Below are 10367 nucleotides of genomic sequence, written 5' to 3'. Positions count from 1 at the left end.
ATGAGGAGACTTTTCACCTTAGCAGCAGCAGTGGGGACTGCCCATGCCGCTGGCCTTACTGATATCTGCACTGATTCCTATATCAAGGCCGCGCTACCTGCTGATGGTACGTTTGAAGGCATTTCTATGATCCCAAGCTCTGTCTCAACCACCACCCACACCAACGTGTCCATCAGCAGCTCGAACTTCTTCCCGGCTGCCACCATCAACTACTGCGGAGTCACCTTCAACTACACGCACATCGGGCGAAATGACCGCGTGGCCCTGACCTATTGGCTGCCTGCCCCGGCCGACTTTAAGAACCGCTTTCTCACCACCGGGGGTGAGGCCTACGAGATCAACGAGGGATCCGGAACCACAGGGTCTTTACCCGGCGGTGTCATGTACGGCGCGGTGGCCGGTCTGACCGACGGTGGCTTCAACGGACAATCCTTTGACGATGTCTTCCTCCTCGCCAACGGTACCGTCGACTGGCAAAACACCTTCATGTTTGGCTACCAAGGTATCCACGAGATGATGGCCATTGGCCGGGAACTGACCCGCAACGTGTATAACACCGGGGAAGACAAGGTCTACACCTACTACCAATCCTGCTCCGAGGGTGGCCGTGAGGGGTGGTCGCAGGCCCAGCGGTACGGTTTCGACTACGACGGGATCATCGTCGGCGCGCCGGCCTTCCGCTTCGCCCACCAGCAGATCAACCACCTGGTGCCCAACGTGGTGGAGCAAACCATGAACTACTACCCGCCTCCGTGCGAGTTGGAGCTGATCGTCAACGCCACCATTGCGGCCTGTGATCCGCTGGATGGGCGCGCAGATGGAGTCATTGCCCGCTCGGATCTGTGCAAGCTGCATTTTAACTATACCTCGCTGATTGGAGCCCCCTACTACTGCGCAGCCAGCTCGGGAGGCGACAGTCTGGGCCTCGGGTTCAGCAAACGCCAGTCGATGGGCACGACCCCGGCACAGAATGGAACCGTCACTGCCGAGGCAGTAAAACTGGTCCAGACCCTCCTCGCCGGTCTGAAAGACAGTCAAGGCCGCCAGGCATACCTGTATTTCCAACCAGGCGCGGACTTTGACGATGCAGAAACCACGTACGACTCCGAGACCGACTCCTGGGGCCTCAGCATCGACGGCAACGGGGGCGAGTTCGTAGCCAAGTTCCTGAATCTGCAAGACGTTAGCTCACTCTCCTCCCTCGACAATGTCACCTACGATACCATCCGCGACTGGATGCAAATGGGCTGGACCATGTACGAAGACACCCTGATGACCCATAACCCCGACCTCAGCGTCCTGCAGCAGTCCGGCGGCAAGGTCCTGCACTTCCACGGCGAGCAAGACCCTAGTGTGCCCACCGCCTCCTCGGTCCACTACTATGAGGCAGTCCGCAAGATTATGTTCCCCAACAAGTCGCTCCACGCCGGTGCTGCTGCTCTGGGCGAGTTTTACCGGTTGTATCTGGTCCCTGGCATGGCGCACTGCGGTACGAACAGCGAACAGCCCAATGGGCCTTTCCCCCAGACGAACCTGGCTGTCATGATTGACTGGGTGGAAAATGGCGTGGTTCCCGTGACGCTCAACTCGACGGTCCTCCAGGGCGATAACGAGGGTGAGCACCAGGAGATTTGTGCTTGGCCGCTGCGCCCGCTTTGGTCGAACAATGGAACGAAAATGGAGTGTGCCTTCGATCAGGCGTCGTATGATACGTGGATTTACGACTTCGACGCTTATAAGCTTCCTCTTTACTAGGAGCCTGAACATGCCTTGATGTCGTGGCGGCGAGGGAACCGGGTGAAGCTGTTAGCACGGGAAGTTTGTAAGAGAGCGGAGTGTTGAAGATTGGTAGATCCAATCTCAGGAATTTAGATGTAATTCTACATAAGCAGGACTAATCTTCCATTCTCAAAATGTGACAGTGTTGAAGGATATTCTCAAATTCTTATTTCTCCTTTTCGTAGACGAGTCTACAATCTGAGGCAGCTCAATTCTCCGCAAAACTCTGTATCATACTTGTATACAAAGTAGCCTGGGGTCCAAGTATAATACATCATACAACGCGCTAGTAACAGTCTCTGGGGCGTCCCTCTGCTCAACCCCCAGTCATCGTGGAGTTCGTCAAATTGCTCGTGTTCGTTGTAGAGTGTGATTCCCTGCTCGGGGCGCCGTTCGTCGCACCGGGCTCCGTCTAATATTTTAATCTGGGACAGGGACTGATCGCGCTGTTGGCGGGGTTGTGGTACCTGATTGTCTGGCCTCTACGCGGCTCTGAATCGTGTACTGTCTGTCTCTACCCTTGCTTATTTTGGGACTCTAGTTCGAGGTAAAAAGCGGTCTTCCTAACTATGATGTCGCCTCTTGCATTGAGCGGCTCTTTCTTAGCCGTTGTTGGTCTTATCACCGCTGAGGCGGTGGGCGCAGACGAATTACCCACTGGCTTGTCCACCTTCACATCAACAGCTGGCATAGGTAAGGGAAACCCCATGCCTCATGTCTTCCTTCACCTCTGGCATACTTTAGACGGAGGATGATGAAGCTGCAGAGGGACCGTTGGCTGCTAGAGAAGAGACAGCTAAGTGGTCGGACTTTTCTAAGTCTTTCTCTAGGAGTATTTCTCTTCCATGTGAAAAAAGTGTGGTACCTGGAAATCAGAAAAAAAAAAAAAAAAAAAAAAAAAAAAAAAAAAAAAAAAAAAAAAAAAAAAAGGGACGTTCTCGCGATATACATTTGAGTTTTTCAAAAATATATATTTGTCGGGAGGAAAGGAGTGTCGGGGGTTTCGCCACAAATCATTGGTGTGATAAGATATAAACATGCCTCGAGGGCGATGGTTTACGTTGAGATGATGGATTTCGAATATGCAAACACAGTTGAAAGCTTGAAGGTGACACCTGAATTCTGATATAAGCATAAGACTTGTGCTCTACATAGTAGAGCGCTGGTGGCTGCGGTAGAGGGAGCCCAATAAGAAGTAATGGCGTGGTTGATGAAACCGGAGAAAATGGTGCCTCAAGGCCGATAACTCTGTTGTTGGTGTTTCTTGGTCTCTGAAACCACGTTTTTACGCGCGATAGCGGTAATGTTGAGATCGGCCCATGGTTTACGCCCCGGTATGGTCGTGTATGCGGGAAATTACCGGGTCATATCAACAACTCCGACCGACCGATGTACAGCTGCCGGGTAATGTAAGCTAAGCCTAGGGCTTTCTGCGATCATTTGAACAGGAGGAATCAGGAGTTCAGAGATCTCAGGGATCTCAGTTTCCTCTTCGAGGGATTACACTGCACAGGGGATCCTCTATCTGCCACTTACATAGTTGTATGTTTTGCACGCGCCATGAGCAGCAAAACACCATCTGTCAACCTGTCAGCCGACGAGGAGAAAGGCCCAAAGCCGATTTCTCCAAGCCAAGAAAAATTATCAGACTTGGCTAATGGACTCGTGGGCTGGGACAGCTTGGACGATCCTCATAATCCTCAGTACGCAAATAGTCGGACGCTCGGTTAGTGATAACCCATCTAACAACATTCACATTCTAGGAATTTCAAGAGCAGCCGCAAATGGTTTCTTTTGGGCCTCGTGAGCTTTATAACATTTTTAAGGTATTTATTTCCATGATCTCAAACCATTTGAATATAATCACCACCCGCGCTATCTGACACGTCCTGCTCCCCAGTCCTCTGGCATCCTCTATTCCCGCTCCCGGGATTGGATACACGGACAAGACCTTCGGGGTCACATCCTCGATTCTGAGCGCCCTGGCAGTTAGTATCTTTGTTTTAGGCTTCGCGGTAAGTATTTATTATCCGTGACACCAGGGAAGCGTGGGTTTTATGGTGGACAGGGGTCGCGGAATCGAACAAGTGCTTATCTAAGCTTCACAGGTCGGCCCTCTTATTCTCTCCCCGCTAAGTGAAATTTTTGGACGCCAGCCTGTCCTAAACTGCTCGAACTTTTTCTTTACAATATGGCAAATTGGATGCGCGCTCTCCCCGAATATGTCTGCCCTCATCGTCTTTCGACTGCTAGCCGGGATCGGTGGTTCTGCTTGCTTGACCGTGGGTGGTGGTATCATTTCAGACCTCTTTCCCCTGCACCAGCGAGGCAAAGCCAACGCAATGTTTACCCTCGGCCCGCTCTTTGGACCAGTCATCGGACCCATTATTGGTGGGTTCATTGCGCAGCGCGCCTCGTGGAGATGGGTTTATTGGGTTTTGCTCATCGCATGCGGTGTAGTCAGCAGCATCAACATTGTGACCGGCCAGGAGACCAACCCTGTGGTGTTACTTCGCCGAAAGACACAACGCCTGCAGAAGGAGCTCCAAAATCCTGAGCTCCGCTCTGTCTACGATCTCAAGGGCGGAGCCGCGAGCCCCACGTCGTTCATGGTCCAGAGCGTCACCAGACCGGTCCGAATGCTCGCCCGGTCGCCGATCCTCCTCTTTCTCGCCCTGTATATGTCCTTCGTGTTCGGGCTGTTGTACCTTCTCTTCACCACCCTCACATCCCTCTACGTGGACACCTACGGCTGGCCGGTGGACCTCTGTGGTCTGGCCTATCTGGGCATCGGCCTGGGATTCGGCCTCGGCATCACCGTCGTCGCCAAGACCTCCGACAAGACCGTTATGCGCCTGAAGAAGGCAAATGGCGATGTCTTCGAGCCCGAGATGCGTCTCGCGAGCTGCCTCTACTTTGCACTTTTCATCCCCATCAGTTTCTTCTGGTACGGCTGGACCGCCGACAAGCAGGTTCACTGGGTGGTGCCCATCATCGGGCTGCTTCCGTTTGGGTTTGGGATGATGGGCATCTTTGCGCCCATCCAGACATATTTCATCGATGTCTCAGGGCAGTATGCTGCTTCGGCGGTCGCCGGTTTGACCGCATTGCGATGCCTGTTTGGGGCGTTCCTGCCGCTGGCGGGTCCCTCCATGTATGAGGCGCTGGGGCTGGGCTGGGGGAACTCCTTGCTGGGCTTTCTGGCGCTGGGGTTGACCCCGGTCCCGGCTTTGATTTATCGCTATGGTGGGGCGTTGCGGAGAAAGCATCCGATTCGGCTTGGGTAGAACTGTGTGGGGCTGGAACAATGGGGATGGCCTGGATAGCTGGGGGTGGGCTTGGGCAGAGTAAGCATGCATGCATGCTTGCTCGCTTAATTCATTTGTTGCAAAGAACAGGTGTGGATATCGAATCAGATTAGCTTGGATTACATAGTATAGAGGGGGTTATATTCATCTACTGTACAGTCAGCCTGGCTTTGTATATTACTTTCAGAGGTCCCTGTGTCCGTCAGTTTATGGTTCACAACCCTCTTTAATTGATTTATCTACAGAACCATACATACTCCTCCCTGGTCACGCAAGTTACAACTTGCCAAGCACTTCAAATAGCAGTTTAGGGCAAAACATTTGATAGTTCTTAGCCTAGACTATGATATCACGTACGTATAAGATCTCCAGTATAGTAAGAGAGCCATTGTATTAACAATCGTGGAACCTTTAGATGTCTTTAAGTTTCATAGGTTGTAAATTGAATGGCAAGGGAGGGTATGTCCCTAGCTGTAGGTCAAGAGGATGGGAGGGGGGGGGATTTCTTATCTCACTTCTTTCATAGAGTAATTTGGTAAATATGAGGAATATTCCGAAAGTGATGACAGTAGGGTTAATATGCGTGACCAATTGGTAATTGGTATTGCCCACCATACTTGCTCAAGCAAGTGCAACCTATGCGGCAATAATCCCAAGCTTTCTCTCCACCAACTCAACCAACACCTGAAACTACACATTCAACCCATCAACTTTAAAAAGTACCTAAGAAGCATTGTGAAACTGTCAGACACCGACATCAACCAGTACATCCCTCCCTTCAGTCACCTGCATATGTCTCTTTCAATTTCAAGCATTTACCGCCCATCACCCTTCAACTCCTGATAACACCGGCGCGTCCAGTTGGTAAAGTCGACCACCAAATGCTGCCGATGTTGCTCCAGCAGCTCGGGGTTCGTAGTAATCCGGGGCTCAGTCTAGGAAGTATGATTTTTATCGACTCGTCCAGTTTCAAACCATGCTTCGTAAAGGCGCAGTCTGAGGTGAGGTCATCGCCCGAAGGAAGAAAGGTCGCGGAGGTGGCGCAATACTTGGAAGGAAGTCCTAATCCATTACGCAGGGCTCTGTTGGAACAACATGTCAAAAATGTTCGAAGCTACCTCCACCGAGGGGAGGGATTCAGTGTCAAAACATAGGTCGAAGGGGGCTATCGGAAACGTTCCAGCATCAGAAAGTGCAACGTCTGGCACCGGAACAGGCAACGTGGCCGGGGTTTCGACGGATTGTGGCGAGCAAGGAGCAGTGTTTGCACCTCCACCACCATGTTCGCTGATCACGGACATGGCAATGTCCACAAACATATTTGCCAGCTCTACCAGACCCTTTTCAGTGGGCGATATGCGGACAAAGAGTGATTGGTGCACCGACTTGGCAAACAGCTGCAGGTAGCCCACATTTGAATGAGCTTCGGGTGAAGATGAGTTGTCGATCGTGTAGACGAACAACATGAACGCGGCGATTAGGACATGGAATGAGATTGACCTGAACTCGGTCAGTCGATTATTCTGGAAGAAAGACTGTAGATTGGGGGTTCGGGGGGGGGGGGGGGGGCAGCTTTGCTACCGTACCACGACGTCATCCAATGCATGATCAGGGTCCCGTTCCCGTACTTGAGCAAATCAAGCGTTGCTCTTGATGCTGAAAGACAAAGCCTGGCACCTAGCTCGGCCTTCTTCAAGAAGTTTTGCCTGAGGGCTTTCTCGAGGTCTGGCTCAAGGGATATCCCCAAGGACGCCCGATGCAAGCAGATAACAGTGTAATAGTAGTTCATGTGCAAGTTTAGCACGGGATCAATACGCTCATTGCTATAACTCCTATAATAATTCGGGGTGAGCTTCTCAGGAAGAGCGGCTTTCCAAGAATCTAACAGACGTTGTAACTCATCCGTCAGTTGCAATCGCTGGTAGGCTGGCTTCGTACGGTATCGAGCTGAAAAGAGCCATTTGCATAACTTGCTCTGTATCAAGGCCAGTTCGGCCATCCAGCGCATGAAAGACGCTTCCGGCAGCCCCCCTTGGCTCTCTGGACCGGTTGATGCCCCAGGTGAGGGCAGGTCAATGCCTATCTCATCATCGTCTATCATGGGAGGTTGCCCAAATCTGATACTTGTTCCTTTATCCAAGACATATGCAATCCAGAAGGTATTCTGTCTCGCAGCTGCGACCTCAGTAGGCTGGGTATCATCCCGGCGGTGGAAGCCTCTTGCTTGTGCAAGCCTTATCGCAATGGATAGCAGCATCGAAGAGGTCTTGAAGGACAACATCGAGTTATACAGACTCGCCTAGGAAGGATTGTCAATTGATGTTGGATGACCACGAGCAACAGTCGCCTGAAGCGCTCACCATCCCAATGATTGATTGGATGCCCAGCGTGTCTCCTTCCGAAAACATCAGATCTGGCAGGACACTCATCGCATTATTCAGATAGCCCCAGGTGGCACTTTTCGAGTTCTGTATCGAGAGGGGCGATTTTTGCACAGCGGTGTATCCAAAGCACAAAATAACATTGAATGCGGCATACCACGAGGCCGATGAAGGGGGATTATCAGAGTACTGTCGTTCAAGGTACGCATCCACTACCGACCTTTGGAAAAAAGGAAGCCAGAGGCTCACAGTCTCAAAGTAGGCTGTTTCGGACAGGATAAACAATCAATATCGGAGAATTGACTTCCTCGATGAGATTTTTGTAATTCACTCACCATTGACGTAAACCACCGCCAGACTTTTGGGGGGAGGCTCTTGCCGGGGTCGTGATTTCGTTAAGCCAGGAATATGAGTAAATGAAAAGGGGGTAGAACGGAAAAATTGAAATAACGCCATCAATCTCTCCCTCTTGGGGGACTCGACGCGAGCGGAAATCCATTCAAACCCCGCTGGGGAGAACATTGTTAGGCCTGAGCTCGAGCCTGCATCCAGACAATGAGTCAGAGAAGATGCTTGATTTCAACAAAAGACAATTTGGGAGAATCCGCACACACCTATGAATTGAATCTCGCCATCATGGTCAAACAGTCTAAGAGAGTTCATTCCGTCCAAGCTAGCTTGATCTTTGATTGTATTGGCGAGTGATTGCGCTATTGGTTGTGTCTCTAATTCCAGGGGGTTGTTACCAAGCACCGACTCTATACGTGCGATTCGCGCTTCCATCGAGGTGAGATGGTTGGATCTACAGGCGGCGTCGTGAGCATGACACCCGTCTGGAACTTCCCAAGGTGGGACATGCTCACAGACCTTGTAGATATCCTGTTCCTGCCTTTATGTATTGCTGGAAGGCACTCACAGTCCCGCTCTCTACAAGACGAGCAGGGGTGATTATCACCTCCACGTTCGCACTTGATCTACATCTAAGATTAGCAGTTGAGACGACTGTTGGAGGACTAATACAAGGATGATAATACCTTGAGTCGCCGACACCGCTCGCAGGCACCAGGTCTGGCCGAAGAGCCGCCAAGTGACACCGAGTTGTCCATTGTGGTGTGCAGACGGCTGTTCCTACTGCAGAACAATGGCTCTCAGATTCCGAGGATCGAGCACAATGATGATGATATTTCTCTTGATTTTAGCCAATGGGTTGTTCGGTAGTGGAATCCATTGGTGTGACAAGAGGAATTCACGTGACGGGTGCGGGGTCACGTCACATGACTACTGCGTCAGTGGCCGCCTATGATTGAAATGGCTGCTTTCCTTGTTGATCCCATAGTAAACGAACTGCCAGTGACCGACTGCACGCGTGATTTATATCTACGTCAATATACTAATAATTGTCTGATACTCTAAACATGAGTGATGAAACCAACCTCTTGCAAGCGTCAACTGGAAGACATTTATTCCAGCTTGTTTGACTGGCAGAATTCTGTTTTTGCAGAGCGGCCGCCTATATTTTTTCTGCACTACGCTGACTTCGTTTCCTGCAGCATCCAAGACAGCTTTTATGGTAAGGCTTGAAAATCATGTCGCTAGAGCTATGATATGATATGCATGTTTGTGGAAATTTGCGCTCGCCAAAATAGAACAACTTCTGTCAGTCGTGTCAAGCAGCCGAGAGAACTACAACCGACCGAACTAAGTATTGCAATCTTTCCTTCTCGTTCTGGTCGACTAACTGCTCGGTACGCAGAGCAATATCAAGTCACGACGACTAAACCTGCACGAATAGGGTCCAGATGGATGCATGCTAGAGGTCGTCCTTGAACTCATTGAGAAGCCGTGGCAGGAACTTGGCCAAGTCTATATCGCACAGAGAAACCGCTCATTAAAGCTGCCAGAAATAACAGTCCGGGAAAGTACACAGTGTACAACAATATCATGAGCTACACTTTCGGGGACGCCGGGTCTCAGCTAAAATTGGATCGCATCTCCCGGGTGCCATCTGCTTTACGGCGAATCTGATGAACCAGACGGGAGACTCCGCCCAAATTACCCGTGATGTGTGCTGTGACACACGTTAGAGATGTTCATTTCGGTGTTGCTTGTGAGCACGTATGTCAATAACTCTACTGTATAGGCTCCTAAGCCCACTAATAGACTCAACGACGTCCCGTGCAAAAACTACTAACCAAAGGCTTCTCCGGTTACTAATGAGGACGTCAAGTTCTGTCTCATGATACTGGACATTTCGCCGGACTGACCTTGTCCCATGTACGTCCGGCACGCAATCATCCAAGCCCTCTGGGCAATCCTCACTCGTTCTTGACGGGCAGACAACCGGGTCAAGAATAGTAATCAAGTGCATCATTGGCCTCGGAGCCCGTATAGTCTGTTGTCAACGTCATTATAGCCAGCCATTTGGTTTATCATACAGGACTGCGAGTCTCACCAGGACCAGTGGCCCGTATGCTGCTGACAATACCTCTTAGCGCTTCGTCGCTGATCGGTTCAACATTAGGATCGAAGTACTCGGCGAATTGCTGCTGGTAGTCTGCGTCCCTATAGCCCAGATAGTATGAGCTGGAATCGAGTGTATAGGCGTCAACCTCCTTCGAGATCTTTTTTACTGCCATTGTTGCGGTCTGTGGAAGAGTCGAACCTATTTGCAGCTTGCATAGACAATGTTATTCAGATAAGTCTCATGCTACCCTGATGAATCTTTCCACAGTCATCCCTCGGCACATCTGTTAACGGTCATCCACCTTACCCTTCATATCGGCCATCATTCCGTAAACCCGGGCCCCACTTGAAAGCACCGGGTTATTTGAATCCTTCCCCGCTGATCTCCCCAGGGATTAATTACAGAGTTGTGACCGTGAGATCCACTCTGGTGTAA

At 50.8% G+C, this 10367-nt stretch overlaps 4 protein-coding genes across 4 annotated transcripts; 2 read left to right on the top strand and 2 right to left on the bottom strand.

The window, feature by feature from the left end:
• On the top strand, positions 1 to 1755 carry BO83DRAFT_453020 (tannase and feruloyl esterase; the record flags this gene model as incomplete). The annotated part of the gene is made up of 1 exon (XM_025536886.1): positions 1 to 1755. One exon carries the CDS (start codon positions 1 to 3, stop codon positions 1753 to 1755), a length of 1755 nt encoding a protein of 584 aa, XP_025384450.1.
• A 1537-nt stretch (positions 1756 to 3292) lies between these two features.
• On the top strand, positions 3293 to 5251 carry BO83DRAFT_410838 (MFS transporter). The gene is made up of 4 exons (XM_025534256.1): positions 3293 to 3482; positions 3543 to 3605; positions 3680 to 3794; positions 3888 to 5251. The coding sequence occupies exons 1-4, from the start codon at positions 3340 to 3342 to the stop codon at positions 5064 to 5066; spliced, it is 1500 nt and encodes a 499-aa protein (XP_025384449.1). The 5' UTR covers positions 3293 to 3339; the 3' UTR covers positions 5067 to 5251.
• A 906-nt stretch (positions 5252 to 6157) lies between these two features.
• Positions 6158 to 8574, bottom strand: BO83DRAFT_430407 (fungal specific transcription factor domain-containing protein; the record flags this gene model as incomplete). The annotated part of the gene is made up of 7 exons (XM_025535522.1): positions 6158 to 6587; positions 6674 to 7386; positions 7448 to 7731; positions 7804 to 8010; positions 8083 to 8270; positions 8332 to 8442; positions 8489 to 8574. 7 exons carry the CDS (start codon positions 8572 to 8574, stop codon positions 6158 to 6160), a joined length of 2019 nt encoding a protein of 672 aa, XP_025384448.1.
• Positions 8575 to 9870: 1296 nt separating this feature from the next.
• BO83DRAFT_381370 (uncharacterized protein) lies at positions 9871 to 10311 on the bottom strand. The gene has a single exon (XM_025531974.1). The coding sequence runs from the start codon at positions 10102 to 10104 to the stop codon at positions 9898 to 9900; it is 207 nt and encodes a 68-aa protein (XP_025384447.1). The 5' UTR covers positions 10105 to 10311; the 3' UTR covers positions 9871 to 9897.
• Positions 10312 to 10367: the final 56 nt, after the last annotated feature.

Source organism: Aspergillus eucalypticola (genome assembly GCF_003184535.1).
Source record: "Aspergillus eucalypticola CBS 122712 chromosome Unknown BO83scaffold_27, whole genome shotgun sequence".
Classification (NCBI taxonomy): Eukaryota; Fungi; Ascomycota; class Eurotiomycetes; order Eurotiales; family Aspergillaceae; genus Aspergillus; species Aspergillus eucalypticola.
The sequence above is the reverse complement of the archived record's forward strand: the minus strand, read 5'-3'. Positions and strand labels throughout refer to the sequence as shown.